The sequence below is a fragment of the Crocuta crocuta genome, unplaced genomic scaffold (assembly GCF_008692635.1).
Source record: "Crocuta crocuta isolate KB4526 unplaced genomic scaffold, BGI_CrCroc_1.0 scaffold95, whole genome shotgun sequence".
NCBI lineage: Eukaryota > Metazoa > Chordata > Mammalia > Carnivora > Hyaenidae > Crocuta > Crocuta crocuta.
In genome coordinates, this window is record NW_027530971.1 from 13,376,905 (window position 1) to 13,396,153 (window position 19,249).

The window sequence follows — 19,249 nt, forward strand, 5'->3', positions numbered from 1 at the left end:
CCACCGGCTGCCTCACCGCCCAGCAGCCTCCCTTCCAGCTCTCTCCAGAAGCCAGGCTGTTTTGTGTCTCCCGACCTCCGCTCACACCCATCCATCTACAAGGGCCTTCACAGCGCCATCCGCACCACCTACTACACACCCAGCATCCGGCCAGTTACTCAGGCAGCACCTCTCCCCAAGGACACCGTGCCAACCACACCCCACGGCCCCCCTTGGGGACAGCCAAACACCCTCCTGGGCCACCAGGTTATGCTCCCTGACCATGGCCAAGCTATTCCACCTCTCTGAGTCTGCATTTCCTTGGCTACAAAATGGCTTTCACCTGCTCATGAGGATAAGCGATAAAATACCAGAAACGGCCCTACATGTCTCCAGGCAGATAGCACAACTCAACCTAGGACAGTCGCTATAATTATTACTTCATTTTTTAACATCCAACAATTAGCGTTTTGTCAGAGAGCCCCCCTTTCCGTATCTGAGCCTTGAAAAGAATGTGAATAGAAGAGCAAGGACTGAAGTAAGAGTCAGAGAGCAGGGGTGCCTGGGCGGCTCAGTCAGTTAAGCATCTGACTTCAGCTCAGGGTGTGATGGCAGGGTTCGTGGGTTCGAGGCCCATGTTGGGCTCTCTGCTGTCAGCACAGAGCTCGCATTGGATCCTCTGTCTCCCTCTCTCTGTCCTTCCCCTTTCATACTCTCTTTCTCAAAAACTAAAAAAAATAAACATAAAAAAAAGTCAGAGAGCTTCCCTGGCTCTCAGCATGAAGGGAAAGAGTCAACTAAATGTAGTTAAAAGCAGCGGGCAATGCACTGGGGCCATGTTTGTGGCCTCCGCAAATTTCTGTCTGTGACCGTATTCTATGGCTGGAGAGTAGGTCATGTGGGTGGAACTCAGGAACTGGACCAGAGTCTTACAAATGAGGCTCCAGAAAGAGGCCTCAGACCTCCCGCCTCATGGGGATGCAGTGAGGTCTGCAGGCCGGAAGGGGGCTGTCACCTGACATGGGCACCTGGCCTTCCAGCCTCCAGAACTGTAAGAAATAAGTCTCTGTTGTTTGTAGGCAACACCTGCCCCTGACCCCCCCCCCACCCCGGTCTGCGGTACTTTGTTCGAGCACCCCAAACAGGCGAAGACAATCGGGTACAGAGGGTCCGGGGCAGCACCAGTGCGATGTCTCTGATGGATGGAGGAGTAAGATTGCCCCCTAGGGGTTCTACTCTGAAATCATCACGTAATCAGTGAAAGAGGTAAAAAGTCACTAACAATACACTTGACGTTGGCTGAGTTGTACTGTATGTAGCTTCTACTTAGATGACCTTGATCTGTTTCAGTTATCTTGAAGCAAGTTCCAGAAGGGATGGGCCTGAGTGAGGCCGGCCTGTGGGGACTGTGGCCGAACCGGAGGACCAGGTCCACCTACGGGAGCAGCCTTAATCCAGCAAGACCCAGCCCAGGCTTGCCGCGCCTTCCAGGTTTCCAAAGAAGCTGGAAATCCGGACTTGTACGTGAAACTAGATTTTTTAAAAATATTATCAACTAATTCAAACTTCTAAAAGCACTCTATAGGCCAAATAAAATGTATCTGTTGGCCATATCTGACCTTCAGGGTACCTCCACATTAGCGCCTTACGGACACAGATTGATCACAGGAAATAAAGCAGCTGAAGCACAAAAGAGGGGAGGAAGCCGAGTAAGGCCTCAGCAGCGCCCATGCAAGCAAGGGCCCTGCCCTATGACAGGGCCATCGGGATGGCACATCTGGGTCCGTCCCACCAGGGCAGGCCCACGGACCCCTGCCCCACGTCTGTGCTTATCAATTCACTCCTGACCTCCTGCCTTCGGGGAGGGAGCACACTGAGGCTGGTCCCAGGACAGATGCACGAGAGAGAGGGACACACCCCAAGGAAGCAGAAATCCAGACATGGCGTCCGGCCGCTGACCGGCCTTGGGGAGTGTGGCTGGGGCATATCCAGTCCCGAGAGACGGCCACCCTGGCAGTCCTGGCAAAGCAGGGTTCTGTGCCTGCCCAGCCAGGCCGGGGGAAACCCCAAGAAGATGCAGCTCTCGGCAAGGCCCTGACCTGACCACCCACTCCTGGAGACCCTACCACCGCACCACGTTAAGTACTCCGTGAGCCTCACCCTCCCCAAATTCCTTGTTCCGAGAGGATGAGAAGCCACACTTCTGCGGCATATGCTAACAGAGACCACTTCCTTCTATGAGTACCTTGACGTGCGCACGTGTTGGACTTCAGTGCGGCCGGCCGCCTCACCCACCTCCCGGCACCCCTCCTCTGCTAAGCCTTCTCTGGCCCAAGCCCAGGCACAGCTGATCACTGCCTTGTTTTTGTCACAGCACAGACCCTCTAACGCCAGTCACCACCTTTGTTTTATAACATCTGTCCCCTCCCCCACACCGGGTGCGCCATATAAGGAAGACAGTGTTCGTGTCCCGTTCCAAATGGCATCTAACCCAAGGCCCTGTTCAGTAGCTGGCCAAAGAATTCACCTAGATCTCCTTTAATCTGGCCTTAATCCATATACCCAAGTGCCTTCTAGACGCTACTCTTGCTTGGATGCCCACAATCTCCCAACCCAACACGTCCCAACTGAAAGTTTATCTTCCCACTCCCTCCACCCAAAAACATCTGTTCTTTCTCCCTTTCTTTCTCCAAACTCAGCAAACCGCACTGCCACCCACCGTTGCTCATGCTCAAAACTTGGGTGAGGGGGTATCTCTGCAGCCTCGACCGTCATCCCCAAACCCATCAGTGATCAAGCCCTTCAAACCATCATCGCATCAATTCTACCACCTAATAGCTCTGCCTGGGGGCGCCTGGGGGCGTGGGTCAGTTGAGAGTCCTTTGGCTCAGGTCACAATCCCAGGTTCATGGGATCAAGCCCCACATTGGGCTCCGTATTGAGAGTGGAGCCTGCTAGAGATACTCTCTCCCCTCCTCCCCTGCCCCTCTCACCCACACGCGCTCTTTCTCTCTCTAAAAATAAAATAAAATAAGTAAATAAATATCTCTGCCTGTTCTTCTCCATCCTGGTTCCTTCATCTCAATCCTGGTGACCGTGATCTGGTGTCTGGACTTCTGCATCATCCTGAGAAGGAAGCTTCCCATCCAGCCCCACCACCAACCCAACCGCCAGGTTCCGCCAGAAGGACCACGTTAAATTACAGTCTGACCCTGACACTCCCCTAGTCCCGTCTTAACTCATCAGCAGCTTGTCACGTGCCCTGAGGACAAAACCCAAACTGTTCAACAAAGCCCGCATGATCTGGCCAGCCTCCCTCCCCTCTTCTCTTCCCACCTCCCTTCCAGAACACAACCTTCCAGCCACGCTATGCTTCTGACGGTTCCCGGGTCATGCCCTGTGCCCTTCCACACGTACGGTTCTCAGCACCTGCAACACCCCTTCTTCCTCCAAGTAATTCCTCCTTTATCCTCCTACTTCCTCTGGGAAGCCTTTCCTAATCCCTCTAAACAGAATTAGAAAGGTGTAATGTTAACCCAGCATTTATCCATCTGGCCCGGGTCACTCTGTTCCTGCCCTCCACTCCTCCCACCTAGCCAGGTGATGAAGTTCCTTGGGACAGGGACCCGGCCTGTACCACTCACCCCTACACTTGACCCACCACTTACCGAGCACAAGATGCTCAGGAAGTATGTGTTGAACAAAGGGCCTGATGATCCAACAGCCAACAAACCAGCTGCTGAGCACTGGGACCCGGGCAGGGCCCTTCCCATCAGCTCTCGCCCACCACCTCTCCTCACACCCACCCCCAGCGCTCTCCCCTCTTCCCCTTCACTGGCACCAGGAATTCTGCCTTGTCTTCTTTGGTAGCTGCCCCTGCACATTCTAGTCTCTTCCCTGGGCCCGCTAATTCCAATTTAACTGCTGGAGATCTGCAGGTCCCCCAGGAAAGACAAGCCTATAAACCTTCTAAGGCCCTCACCACGGGTCAGCTGGGAGATACAAGGGAATAATACAAGAGATAAATAACTTGTATGGAAAAGGATTCCAGACTCTGTCATAGTGCAGTGGCCACCTCTCTGGGATGGTGCCTGGAAGGAAGGGAAGGGGAAGCCCAGCAAAATACCACCCGTCCAAGGAGGCTTCTCCTCCTAGCTGTGCAATTGAGCAAATCACTCACTCACTCAGCCCTAAGGGCCTACATCTCATAGAGATCTCTGTTTCCTGACTCATCCTGAGACTCGGCTCAAAACTTCAGTTTTCCAGACCAAAGCTAAGAGGCTGCGGCAGCCACATAAATGCTAGCTCCCCCAAGCGCTGAGGCGAGAACTCTGCATAAACGGAAACCACGGGCTCTCCCGCAGAGGCTCCTCGTTCCTCATTCACAGATGATCCTAAAATGTCCAATCATCCATTTCCCAAGCCACCATGCAAACACGCCGCAGACTCGAATCCCCGAAGGTGGTGCGGACATGGAAAGAGACACAGACAGCAGCTGGGGAACCAGGACAATCAGGCACCATCACCTAAACAACACGGTGGGCCCATCAATGGGGGTCACCGAGCAACTCCCCCCCAAGAAAAGGAACCACAGTCAGTATCCTCTATTTAAGGAAGTAGGCAAGTAGATCATTTGCTTCAGAACGACTTCCGTTAAACTCCAAACACAGTTGGCTCTTTAATAGATAGGTCACTGGTTAGCCAGAAGTTTCACTTGTATTCTGTTTCCTCAACCTTCCACCTCATGACCGCAAAGCAAGGCAAGAGTATCGAAATGTAAGGTTCAGGATCAAGAAGAAAAACCTCAACTCTCTCCTGACTGGTTTCGATCAGAAGTCTGGTTGCAAGATATGAACATCAAAGACCGCCTCTAGGCCCTCTGGTCCGTCCACTTCTCTGGACTAGGTGGCACTCCTTTTACTCCTGAACCGTCACAGAGCTCTGTGCTTGGTCTACACTGCTTTGAGCCCCTGCACGGTATGAAAGTGGGCCCTCGGCCTGCATTAAAAGACATGGTGATAAGCAGGGTCACACAAAATTCACTAGCATCTATTGTGGGGACGTAATCACTTCCTGTTCCCTCTGGGAAGATCCACAAGAGAAATTTCTCCCTGACGATGTCAAGTAAACCTGGGCTTCCCCAGAGTTACTAGCTCATTTCCTCTTGTGAGCAACGTGAATCTTTGGTCCATCAAGGCTGTTGTTCTCTTTTCCCTTTGGTTACCGGGAAGCTTACAGCCAAAACTGAAGTGGTATCTGAGTAGAGCTTTTCAGCAGGAGTTTCTACCTCTAATCCTATCCTTGCCCTCATAGCACTACCCCAGCCATCTTCCTGTTCCCCTGAGGTGACCCTGGGTGTCCTCACTGTGGGGGAACAAGCAGAGAAGGAGGGGAAAAGGGTAGGAAGGGAATAACCCTTTGGCCATAGTGCCCGAGAGACAAATGTCAGTGCCAGTGCACAGCAGAGGTAAGAGGCAGACCTGTCTTTCTGCTCCAGGACCACAGCCATGTCCAAGGCCCCTTCGTGCTTCTTCTTCATCTCCGAAAGCTTGTTTTCCAGGTTCAACCGAAGCGCCTTCTCTGTCTCTGTCCCTGCAAAGGCCTTTTCCAGTTCTGCTTGGGCAGCTTTCACATCCTAGAGTTAAATTAAATGCATTTGATGCAATTTTTCAATACAATTGGGAACATTTTGAAAGGAAATTGGATTAAAATATAAATATTTATGACTTTTTCTCCGGCACATTTCCCCTCCCTGAATTGTACTATATACACGGGGAGAATCAGTAATAAATACATTTGCCAGCCATTTTCTCCCCTTGTATCCTGAAGAGTAATAGGCATTTCCAATGGAAAAGACTCAACTCTACAAAAACTGTATTTTGGGGTTTGAAGAATCGAGTCAATATTTACAGCTTCAATGAGAACAAGGAGAAATGTGCCTCTCAATACCTAAACACACATACATTCCAGAGTCCCCCACCCATAATCTCCATACAAATTCATCCCACACCCCACCACCCCCTCACTAGTTCTTTTAAGATAATGACTGCACAATTCTGAAGCACATTTTCTGTATCCCCAAGGTGATGTGGGTGCTGAAAGACTATGTTCTCCCTGAGAGCTTGGAGAGGCCGACAAAGGAATGATCTAAATCACAGAGGCGGTGCCCACGCTGGGGGAAGGGGCCTGGGGCTCAGGAAAGCGCCCGGGGGAAAGGTCTGGATCTCCAGGTGCAAACCGCTTCTGGTGACAGCACAAAGGTAAAAGTCAAATCAAACTGGGTTCAAAACCCAGCTCTCCTACTTCTTTGCTGTGGGACACTGGGTAGTCACTTAGCCTCTCTGAGCCCCCGCTTATCTATGAAACAGGCACCACCACCCCATCAAAGAGTTGCTACACGGCCTCTTCTTCCCTGCCCTTCCCCGCCACAGGGTCTAGTGTGAACACCGCGAATGGAAAAGCCCACTCACTATAAGCTGCAAAGTACAGTAACCAGCGCATCTGTTTTCTGTGTCCAGAAGGGCTCTGTGCGGCATTCCTCTGCGTGTCTAAGAAGACTCAGGGTTTCAGGGGGAGAAAGTGAGATGGGACAAGAGCCCTCAAAGACCCAGAAGTAAGTGACTCGTGTCACTTAATACCAGCTTAACATGGAGGGAAACTCTGAACATCTAGGAGCCAGGATTTTTTAGCCAAGACACATCCTGTTTCCCACCAAGGTCACAGAAAGCGCCTGAGAACAAGCCGGAGGAGGAACTACACGCAGCGCCTCTCTAAGAAATGGCATCCGGTGAACACTGGGGTGAAAGGGCGGGGACGGGGGGTTGTTGGCCGGAGACCAGGGACAGGGCTGCCCGGGCCCGCGATGGCCCGCAAATCGGAATCTGCTTCCAGGCTTAGCGCATGTTAGGTGGGTTACTTCCCCTCTCTGGGCCTCAGGTTCCTCCTCTGGAGAAATAAAGAGACTAAACTAGGTAAGAAGAACACTGCTGCAGCAAGAACACGGGCTTTAAAGTCAGCAGTCGTCAACTGAAATCCAGAATCAAACGTAGACTCGCTGGTCTACACTCCGGTGTCCTCATCTGGAAGAATAAGGCCAGGCCGCAGGGCATAAGGGTATAAATTCCATAGCCTAAGGGCTGGGAAGGGGCTGAACACTGAGGCCCTCATGTCTGCGGCAATTCTGCAAGTCTGTGAAGGAGCAAAATTCTGCCCACTCCACTATCAGCCAACGGCAAGGATCCATGCTCCTCGGGGCCCCCAGACTTGCCTCTTCCAAATGGAATATTCTCTTGTTTAGGAGATCTTCGACCTGCCGCACCTGCTTCTGGGCATCTTCTTTCACCCGCTGCACTTCAGAGCCGCCCCCTGCAGCCAGGCTCTCGACCACTTTGCTGCAAAAAGAGACCAAGGTGTAAAATCCACATGGGGACAGTCTGATGGCGATTTCAATGGCCCCAAAGAGACACGGAATATTTGTTAGTCATTCCTCCCACAGACCTGTCCTGGAGATTTGTTATTGTTGATGTTTTTAATTTTTATTTATTTACATATTTATATACATATATATTTATTTATTTGAGAAAGAGAGAGGGAGGGAGAAATCAAGTGTGGAGAGAGGTTGAGGGAGAGAGAAGGAATCTTAAGCAGACTCCACACTCAGCACAGAGCCCGACACGGGGCTTGATCCCGTGACCCTGGGATCAGGACCTGAGCCGAAACCAAGAGTCAGGTGCTCAACCAACTGAGTCACCCAGCGCCCCTTTTTTTAAATTAAAATTTGTAATCAAAATGCACAGTGCAGTATATGAATGTATCAAATCAATCAACATGTACACCTTAAACTTATATGCAATCTATCAATCATACCTCAATTTAAAATACATATATACAAACACAAATTAAGGAAGAAGTAAGAATCATCTATAATCTACCAGTCAGAAAAACGAAGTCAACATTTTAGCATATGGACTTTTCAGACATTTTCTACAAAAACAGAACCAACCATACAATATATACCCATGATCTGATTTTACTACTTCATACACTGTAAACATCCTTCTGTGCCAATAAATATAAATCTCTATCATTTTTAAAGGCTACATATTAATTCACTGTATGAAATATACTAGAGTATATTAAATCAATCCCCTAGTTTTTTTACTGAAGTATACCTGACACACATCAATCCCCTAATTTTAAAATATTTACATGATTTCTGATTTTACACATTTGTCTGAAAACACTTCTAAAGCTCTGGGAACAGTGCCCAGTGCAAAGTACTCAAATACACGTTAGTGCTGTTCCGTACTCTCTCATAAGCAGGGTTATAATAAGAGCATCCTTGCATGTGTAGGACCCAGTGATCTCCCAGGGTCAGTTCCCACAGAGGGCACTACGGGGACCATGGGGAGGCACACCTAAGACTTTTGACAGCTACTGCCAAATCTACTGCCAAATCTCCCGCTGGGAAACTTCCAGCAAAGTACACCTCCACGAGTGGTAGGAGAGGTGGAGAGCTGGTCTGACGAACCAAGGCGCAAAGGAGCAGCACCCAACAGAAAGAAATCTGAGGGATCAAGGGCCTTTCGACGTCACCTTTCGCCCCCGGGAGGGGAAAGCATTTTCAGTACTGCGTGCTCCATCTGCGAGCGCCAGCCACCGCCTGGGGCCCGGCGAGGACGCTGCGCAAGCAGCCCACGCCCCGCAAGCGCAGCGTCCACACTGCCGGGGCAGCATGGAATGCTGTCGGGAAGACAAGCAGCGGCGGGGGTGGCGCACCGGAATCTGACGCAGGACTGCAACGCCTGACGCCCTTCATCTGGGTCCTCCTCCTCCGAAGAAGGGCAGGGTCAGGCACGAACGTGTGGGGCATTTACTCAGAGCGCTTCTCGGCAGATTTCTAAGCGGCTGCAGGTTGGCAGAAACAGGATCATAAAGGAAATGGCTCCACCTAAAGCTGGCTTCTCAGAAAACCTGCAACGGAGCCAACGTATTCACCGCCGCCTCCCGTGCCCTACTTTAGGGGGCGCATGGAATGTTCCCGGCCAGGAGCCACGTGACCCGACGCTCACATGCACGGGCCATGTGAATTTTTGACTGAGAACAATGGAAAGTCAAGAGGGCCATACTCGCTGTCCGAGAATCAAACAGGAGCTGCCTGCAAATAGAGACTTTATTCATATCTTGCTTCCTTTCACCAAGAAGGCTTCCGAAGGCCCCAGTGTCCTGACATCACTTTAATGGAATTCAATGTTCAACTAAAAGAGCGACCATGGACTCCGAAGCCTGAACAGATCTGCTTCCAAATTTACACTCTCTCATGTCCTCGGTGTGACTCTGGGTAACTCACCCCGTACGCCTCAGGCTCCTCCCTTGAAAAAGGACATGTTTGGCTCTTAGAGCAAATGTGCTGACACGCGTGGTGGCTGCAGCACGGCGCCCCTCGCCCTCCGGTCTGAGTGCCGCCCGCCGGCCCTGTGGCCGCCGCGGTGCTGGCCCCTGCTGAGCTGCTAGGAGAGGCCTCAGTCTACCCTCTGGGATAAGACAGGTCATCCTCCGGCCAGAAGCAGGGCCACCACCACCACTTCCCCGATGATGCCATGGAACGTGCTCGGCCCCGGCCTGCTCGGCTCCTTGCTCCATCAGTCACGTCGGGAGTTCCCCGTGATCCATAGTCGTTGCTGTCACTCCCCGAGAGGCTGACACCATACTCAAGGCTGGGGGCTCTTCCTCCTGAGCCGTGGATTCGGGACTTTTCCAGTCCTGAGTTCCCAGTAACCACCAGCAGGGTTTTAGCCCTTGAGCCTTACAGAGCCTCCTCTTGGGAACGGTCCCTTCTGTCACCGCCCACCCCCCGCCCAGCGAGGGCAAACATGACATCTCCCCCCATCCGCCCACTTCGAACCCTGGAGTGATTAGAGTCCAAATCACATACACTGGCAAGAGGCGGACTACAATTTCTAACAAGTGCTGGTATTATTCAGTTTGTTTGCATTTTAGTTATACCAATAAAATACATTCTCAATAATAAATGTTCCAACTTTTCATTTATCATCTTTGTATTTTACAGTTACTGTAGCAATAAAATTTATACTCGGCAGCATGGTGCAGTTTTCCTCTGCTAATGGAATTATTATTTTTGTTTGTGTTTTAAAGCTACAGAGATAAAATTTACTCCCGACAATATGTCTGCTTTTGTTTTTAATGTCCCCTTATTGTAACTGATAAATACAACAATGGAGAGCCAGCACAGACGTGTTTCCTCCACAGCCAGACAGAGTGGGCTCCAGAGCCAGAGCGGCCCCAGCTCTGTCGCCCCCTGGGCAGGCCCCCCGACCGCTCCGGGCCCCAGGTTCCCCCCGAATCAATGAGAATGCCGGCCGCCTCACATCACTGTTGTGCAGCTGATAAAGCGACAAAGCATGTCAAGTGCCAGACATGGGGTGTGGGGCAAAGCAAGATAAACGGCTGCCCACTCCCCCTACCCTGTCTCTCCTTGCAGAATCTGGGCCAACAGACAAGATAGAAAGCAAGACTAAGGCTAAGAAAGGTGGGGACACAGTGGTCTAATCCAGCATGCCACCCAATACAAAAGAGAACCTAATATAAACGCGACACCCGCAACCCTTTTTAACCGTCGCCACGTCCTCTTGATTCTTTCCATTCTAATTATAGCTCAGGAGAAAAAGCAGGGGCTTTTCCAGTGACAGGTCCTGTATCTCCTGCTCCCCCCAACACACACACACACACACACACACACACACACACACACACACACACACACCACCATAAAAGTGAAAAAGGGAGTTGAGGGCATTAATGAAGGTACTTTTTCCATCCACAAGAAGGCAGCACACCCACGCCTTGTAGGTGCTGGGCAGTTAGGGGCAGGGAAAGGCACACTCAGCAGGGATGTGGTGACAGTGAGCATGTCCTACCGCGCGGCACGCACAAAGGCCCGTGGGGTAGGAACAGCTGAGATGCCCCACGTGCCGCTAAGGGAGCACCGGCTCTTGGCCTCAGAAGGGGTAGAGTCCTGTTGGAGAAACGAGAATCACACAGAGGGAAAGAACAAAAGCATATGAGGGGCACCTGGGTGGCTCAGTCAGTTAAGCGTCTGACTCTTAGTTTCAGCTCAGGTCATGAGCTCATGGCTCAAGGTTCGAGCCCCACACAGGGCTCCAGGCTGACAGCATGGAACCGGCTTGGGATTCTCTCTCTGCCCCTCCCCTGCTCATGCTCGCGCACGCAGTCTCTCGCTCTCAAAATAAATAAGTAAACTTAAAAAAAACAGTCAATGTTATGGAAAATAAGCGTAAGAATCAGTGCTGGACCCGAAGTCAGGGACCTGTGCTCTCATCCCAGCTCCGATCCTCCTGCCCAAGTGCTGTTCATCACGGTCCTTCCCATCTCCAGGCCTAAACACCCCCCCTCCCCCCCGCCCAGGGAGGCTTTCCTGGAGATGTGCCTAGCTCCAGGGAGAACGATGGCATGCAACTGATGCACGAGTGTTGTATAAACTGTAAAGTGCTGCTGCACACATGGGAGTGTGATTCTATGCCAGGGAACTTGTGAAGGGGTACAAATGTGGGCTGCGGGCAGCCCGGCAGCCTTCACCCCGAGCCTCTGTGTCAGGTAGGCAACAGGAGACGCAGACGGGGCCGGCCAGGGCAAGGCTAGAGCATCAGGAACGGAACCCATTCAGTACCCATGAGCTGCATGGCGGGGTGAAGAGCTGGTGGAGGGAACGCCGGAGCAGCTACGTCATTGTAAGCACTCAAATAAAACAGAGCTCGTGATCTTAACCCCTAACCGAGGAGTCATCCCTGGCAGCCCCCCACACACACCATCCACTGGCAAGGCCTGTTGACTGCGCTCACCAGATGCCTTCACGACCCAGCCACCCGTCACCATCGCTAGCCTCCCACCTAAACTACAGGACTGGCCTCCTCACCCGTCTCCCCGCCTCCGCCCGTGCTCCGGCTACAAAGCGCCTTCCTCTCGGCTCCACAGTGACCCCCACAAAACTATATCCTGACTGTGTCGGCTGCTCAAAACCCATGACCTCTTCCCATTTATCTTGGGACAGTCTCTGCCATGGCCTCAAACCCCCGCGGGACAAGACGGAGACCTCCCCAGCCTTCCCGTATTTCCTCGGACCTGCGCGTGTACCAGTCAATTCCCACCTGCTCCTCGCACGTCACCCAAGTGCCCCCTCCTCGGGGCCCCTTCCCGGCAATACGTCTCTATTGGCAGATCTACTCCTACCCTATCAACACTCACCGCTGCCCCTGTCTTCCCCATAGCTCCTTTCCCACTTCGTAGTCATTCGTTTGTTATTCCAAGTATTTTCTCACCACTGGCCCTTCTAGAATGACAGCGCCTGTGTCTGTCTAGATCACCACCGCCTCCCCGGGAACCCGGTCCAGTGCAGCACAAAACAGCTGCTTAATAAATCTTTCCTGGATAAATTAATACAACTAGTCACACCCAAAAAGGTCTCTTTGGGCAGCTTGGGGCATCTATGCCTATAAATCCGTGTGCGAGCTGAAAACACCCAGCCCCGGGTGTGGTACGGAAGAGCGTGCACAGCCTTTGTGAGTGCAGATGTCCATGTGCACATGCCTGTGAAAGGCAAGTGTTAGCCAAGACCTGCAGCAGGCAGGGCGCTGAGCATGAAACAGACCAAATTCACACTCTACTACTGACTTCCGGACTTGGTAAAGTAGACTTGACTTCCTGCCGGAGAATGAGGTGCTTTAAAAAAAAAAAAAAACACAACAACAACAACAACAACAAAAACATTAAATAGGGGCGCCTGGGTGGCTTAGTCGGTTAAGCGTCCGACTTTCACTTAGGTCAGATCTCATGGTTCGTGGGTTCGAGCCCCGCGTCGGGTTCTGTGCTGACTGCCAGCNTTTAATCTAGTTTACTCATTCATTCATTCACTCACTCATTCATTCAGAAAATACCTAGCATGCAAGGTCGGCAATAACTCCGGGAGCCCAGGCTGGGGAACCCCACCCCCTCACCCTGTCTTCGTCTCCTCAAACTTCCAGCTGCTAGCCATGTGACAACAAAAGGAGCGATATGGCCCGGCCCATGAGTCCATGCTCCCGGCCCACTGCATCCAGCAGGAGCTTGGCTACCAAGACAAATGAAGCGCTTCCCCCTAAGCCTTCAGCCAGATCCTTGGTGGAAGGGGAGGGGTCAGCCCTGGGAAGTCTTATTCCACTCTCACCAAGCAAAACTCTGGACACTTCGGTGTCCCAAAAGACCCGCAGATGCCCTCTGTCACTGTGCCCCCATTACACTCCGTTGACAAGCGTGCTGCATGGCCGGAGTGAGGGGACGCCTCTCTCCTAATCCTCCATATGTGGCACAATTACATGATAAATGTTTATGAATGAAGGAACAGCCAATCGAGTCACAGACTGTATTCTCTGAACTGGGCTTGTGTTCAAACAATATTCAAAGTAATTATTTGATTACTTAAAATAATAGTTTTCAAACGTGTTTTAAGCTGAACACCTCTTTTAAACAAAATATTATAAGAGACCCTAGTGCATTAAGCAGATACAGAAACAAGTCCCGCTGGTTAAAGCTCTACCCCCTGCGCCCGGGCCTCATTCACCACAGGGGTCCCTCAGGGTCCCTGCAGGTTCCTAGGGCTTTGACCGCAATGAAAATGAACAAGCCGCTGATAGAATTAAGGACATGGACGGATCGCACAAACATATTGCTGAGGAAAGAGGCCAGACACAAAAGGGCGCACGTACAGTGCAGGCCTGTGCACCCATCCAGCTCAAGCACGGGCAGAACCAAGCACTGGTGCCATCACTGGTCAGCACGGTGGTTATCCTGGTGGAGAAGGGGACTTCTGGGGGGTGGGTGATGATCTGGTTTTTGAGCTGGATGGTGGCCCCACAGGCATGCTTGCTTAGTGCAAATTCGCCACGCTGCACACTTAAGATCAGATCGTTTTCCCTGCAAGTATATTACCCTTCAAAAGTTCGCTGAAAAGTGATTAAACAAAAACAGACACCTCTGCGGGGTCCTCCAGGCACAGAGTGGGAGAGCAACTGGCTCAGAAACCTGGAACGACCCAGCCGGCCTCCAGTCCCGGGACCCCGGGCACCCCGCGAGCCTGTGACGGGACAGCAGGTACTCACGAGGCTTTGATGAGCAGCCGCTCCCTCTCCTGGAGCTCCCATTTCAGACTCTCCACTTCCACTCTGAGTTCGATGTTCTTCCAGCCGAGATGAGGAAAGAAGAGAAACAACGTGAAACACGGGACCCAGGAACGTTTGCAGCGGGGAAACCGCTTTCCGCACAGACTAACCTACAGGATGCTTATAACAGGCAGATGCTAGATTCAAAACCTCATTAGCCCCAGGGCACAGGGAGAAGGAAATTATTAAACACTGGTGGTCTCAAAAGGAAGCCCTGGATTTCTCAAGACTTGGAACAATTATGTAAATTTTCCAAGCTCCTAACAGCCAGAGCATTCAAACATTGAGGCATAAATGTCATACAAGTGAGGCTGATTTAAAAATTGTTTGCCCTCCGCCAGGCAAATTTACAAGCAATTCTGCCGTTTGCGTTTCCCATTCCAAGGCAATTACTTCTGGTTGTTTACAATCATGCATGTGGTGGCTATAGCAGTGGAAACGTGCTACAGCCTCAAAAAAAATAAAGTAAAATAAATAAATAAAACATGTGGATGGATAAGTGGAAGGCCACACCACCGCCTGTCTCATTTCAGCGGAAGATTTCGGGGCACTTACTGAAGAGCCACAGCTGCATGGGGCAAGCTGTCTCTAAGGGCCACCACCGTGTTCTCCAACCAAACGCCCTCCTCTTCACTGACTGCAGCGAAGGGAGTCACACACGGCCTTGGCCTTCGAACTCACGGGAGTTAGAGTCTCTGGTAAAGACATCGCAGTGTGAGACAGTGGGGCAGTGCCGGGCCTCTCAAAGCCACCCACGAACGTATCCCCGGTGGAACGGCAGATGAGCTCACGCGGTACAGCCTGGGGTCTGAGTGTGTAGTTGGTGGAGGACCGCTATAAATCCAAGATTTCTCGGTTTTCCTGCTCCTGTTTTATTTTAATAATTCGTGCCAATTTTACATCCCACTCCATAATACACGTGCGTTATTTTAAATAAAAAACACACTTCCAGTAAAATTCACGGTCTCTGGGGACACGCTTCCCACCATTCTGCCAAGCAGCCCTGGGGCAGCGAGGGCCCGAGACTGAGAAGTCAGCCAGAATGGAAATCCTCAACCTGCTAACCTGGGCTGCTCGCAGACAGAGACCCAGCACCTGTGCCAGGCCAAGTGTGGGGCTGAGCACTGAGGACGGCGTGGTGAACAAGGCAGATGCAGGCCCTGCCTTCACGCCAGTGTCAACTATAATACTCGAAGTGCCAGCCTGTGACTGTTCTCAGAAGCACAAGTCGAGGACGGGAGAAAGCAAAGGTGCTTCCTTCAGGCCACTCAAGTGTCAAAAGAAAAGTACAAGCCCTCCCAACCTGGGGGATTTGAGGACCAAATGAGCTAACAGATGAGAAGAGCCTAGCAGCCGGGGGTTTCCCAGTACGGTATCTTCTTCACTGTCAACAACAGGAACTGAAGAAGTCATCTATGAGACCAAACTTTTTCTAGAAGAAGCTGATCTCTGCATAAAGGACACTGTGTGACAGTCCATCGGTCAACTGGTTCTGTGAAGACCTATGGCAACAGCCTTCAAACAGAAGACACCTTTTCAGCTCTAAGAAGGGCAGAGAGTTTCCACTTAAGAACTGACACCAGATCGTCTAAACTGCTTTCTGATGAACTAACTGGCACCCCCAACCCAGAAACCTAAAACAATGGAGAGCTGATGTGTCCACTAGACTATTTTTCTCAAGCCCAATACCTAAAGTTATAAACTTATATACATGGGAATCAGCCTCCAAACCAAAAATCAGACACCTTATAAGCTTAAAATGGAATTTCATTATGAAAGAGAATGAAGAAGCTATTACACTACTGTTTAGGAAAAGATATCCAAGTTATTATTAAAAAAAACTGCAAGGTGCAAAACAGAACGTGCCTGCGTTTCTGTAAAAAGGAGATTTATATACATACACACCCCTGCTTGTACATACATAAAATTCCTCTGCATAAATAATTAATAATATCGGTTAGATCTGGGGAACTAGGAGACAAGGGTGGATGAAAGTCTTTCCAGTGTATTCCTTTGATGCTCTTTGAATTCTGAGCCAGGTACACCTATCCAACAGCTTGAAATAAAAGTATAATTAACTCAGGTCATCTAATCAGACAGTGTAAAAAAAAAAAAAAAAAAAAAGCTAAGCAGGCCCGCACTCAGAATGCACCTCTCACAGTAGCTCTGGGACACCCAGCAAGTAACTGATCTTCCCTGAACGTCAGCCTCCTCCTCTGTAAGATGAGGATAATCTCCACTGCACAGGGCTGGCTTGAGAATTAAAATAAGATGATAAATGTCCAAATGCCCAGGACCGTGGCTTATAAAGAGCAAAGCAATTAACATGCTTTGGCTCCCTATCACCCTAAAAGCGTGTAACCATACCCACACAGAAACTATGATTGTATCATCACCTCCTTCCAGAAAAGGGGACATCCTCATTGCCTTTCCACCCCCACACTGAAGGGAAAAAAACTGCCTTAAGGGACAAGAGAGCTTCTCAATTCTTGAAAAGGCTCAGAAGTACAGTACAATCCCTCTTCAAGACAAGCCCATTTAAGTTCATCTGCTGAAATTCAAGGAGAGTCCTTTCTTCCCCTTCCAAAGTTTCCACTGGTGCAAACCTCAGAGGAGAAAAGATGGACTACTTCCCGGGCCAGGGGCTAATCTGCTCGAGAAAGCCAAAACATGGGCACTGAAATATTGTTTGTGCTCATGTCTTGTCAGGAAAGCCAAGTTCTGTTTTCAACTTTCAGAACCAAGGTTCCTTTTCAGGCAGAGGCCTCCAGGTCAGGCCTTCGGAAGGGAACAGCCGCTCTTCTGACAGTTAGAAGCAAGCACTTGAGGAATACAGAGGAGCCAGGGCACAAACAGCTGACAGGCCTCACTGAGAGCTGCCAAGGGAAGTCTCGGGCAACCAGTGAGGGTAATCGCCAAGTACCGACTGTGTGCTCGGCCTCCTCCTCGGCAGTCCCATTTAATACACGCAAATAACCCTGTGACGGAGGGATTATCACTTAACTCCGAAAGCAAGTCCAGGGAGCTGAAGGGACTTGCCTGCGGCTACACGAGTTAGCGGGTGACAGCAGCTGCAATTCTAAAGACATGCCGCCATTTCACCGTCTTTGTCTCAATTATAAATAATTAGGAAAAGACAACTGAGATGCAGATAGTGAATGAGAATTTGGATTTTAAAAAGAGAGACAGAGTCCCTTAAAATTAATCTTGTATCTCTTTGCTTACTATTAAGGTTGTCCTATTGTCTTTACGCTCCCCGTAATCCATTCGAATTAAATGAAAGCAGCTCTGTCTATTCAGGCTAACTCGGAGAACAAATATTAATCAAATTTCTGCTGGGAATGACTGAGACAAGACACCAGGGGTGCCAGTGAGAAGTGGGACCTCACGGTTTTATAGACGTGCTCGGTGGGGCCATCAAATTCCTGTTGCATTCTTTCCTCCAGGAAATAGATGCGGAGCTTTAAATTAAAGTTTTCTTTCTTCAGTTCAGTGATTTGCTGGAAAATAAGCACAGAAGGGTTATCAAAAGTAAGGTCTGAAGGGTGGTACCTGCATTAATCCTCGTAGCTCCTAAGGCTACGAATGGATTGAAATGTTAAATACTAGAGAAAACTTACCTCTGCTGCAATTGTACCAACCCAGAATTAAGTAGTGGTTCTCACTAGCCAAATTTAAGACAATCTGAGCACTGGACTGAATAATGAGTAAAGAAAAGAATTCATGACTCCACACTGCTAATAAGAAAGCAACGACAGAAAGAATGGAAAGAAAAAGAACGAAAGGAAAAGGCAAATTTCTTCTTCACAAGTGAAATCCAGTTAGTAAATGCAGAGGAATAAAAGAAACAGGAAATCGCCATTATAAAAACATAAATAAAAATAAAATATAAAATATAAAAATAAGGGCACCTGGGTGGCTCAATTGGTTAAGCATCCAACTCCTGATTTCAGCTCAGGTCATGATCTTGGTAATCTGTGAGTCCAAGCCCCGCACTGGGCTGCCAGCACGGAGCCTACTTGGGATTGTGTCTATCCTTCTCTCTGTCCCTTTCCCGCTTGCACCTTCTGTCTCTCCCAAAGTAAATAAACTTTAAAAGTAATAAAAGTAAAAATAAATTAAAAAAAAGAAAATCACCATTAGACAACCACTACAGTAATAACTGATTCAGGTAAGAATCATCAACGCTAGGGGCCCATGGGTGGCTCAGTCGGTTAAGCATCCAACTTCAGCTCATGTCATGATCTCATGGTTCGAGAGTTCGAGTCCCACTCAGGCTCTGTGGTGACAGCTCAGAGCCTGGAGCCTGCTTCGGTTTCTGTGTCTCCCCCTCTCTCTGCCCTTCCCAACTCACGCTCTGTCTCTGCCTGTATGTCTCTCTCCCTCTTTCTCAAAAATAAACATTAAAAAAAAAAGTATCATCAATGCTAAAAGTATTTGATAAAAGATCACTGGAGAACATGATATTCACCCAGCTATGACCCCACAAATGGCTTATTAATTACTAAAGGAAAAGGTCCCACTACAAGTTAGGAATCCAGTAGACGCCACCTAAATCAAGATAATATATTAAATGTCACCAGAGGTGGGGCAAACTGACATGCAGTGTCTCCTGAAATAAATCACTGAAAGCAAGTGACTTCATTTTAAATGTTCCTGCACCTAATCAAGTAGTCCATCAGGCAAATCCAAATATAAAGACATATGCAAAGCAGCAGACCTGAGCTCTTCAAAAGTCTTAATGACAATCTTAAGGCAAAAATGGCTGGGGAACTCTTCTAAGTGGAAATAATGGAGGCATGATTACTAAGTGCAATGAAATCATACAGTAAATCTTGAATTAAAAAAAATCTCCATGAGGATAAGTAGGGGAATCTGAATAACAACTTTGTATTAGGTAATAGCGTTATAATTTTGTAAAATATCCTAAGAAAGAGATACATACTAAAGCCCATAGGGGTGCTGTCATGATGTCTGCGATGGACTAATGAGTGGGGAGAGACGGAAAGAAAAAATAAAGCAAATGTAGCAAAATAATG

At 49.7% G+C, this 19,249-nt stretch overlaps 1 protein-coding gene across 3 annotated transcripts in view; it reads right to left on the bottom strand.

Annotated features, from left to right (window-relative positions):
* CDK5RAP2 (CDK5 regulatory subunit associated protein 2) overlaps positions 1-19,249 on the bottom strand; it is a 166,169-nt gene that overhangs the window by 119,062 nt on the left and 27,858 nt on the right. For all 3 annotated transcript variants that reach the window (XM_077769943.1, XM_077769941.1, XM_077769942.1), the window contains 4 exons: positions 17,600-17,710; positions 14,151-14,227; positions 7,247-7,370; positions 5,460-5,614 (listed from right to left, as the gene is read on the bottom strand). In XM_077769943.1, coding sequence (XP_077626069.1) covers positions 5,460-5,614; positions 7,247-7,370; positions 14,151-14,227; positions 17,600-17,710 — 467 coding nt within the window. The remainder of the gene's footprint in view (positions 1-5,459; positions 5,615-7,246; positions 7,371-14,150; positions 14,228-17,599; positions 17,711-19,249) is intronic.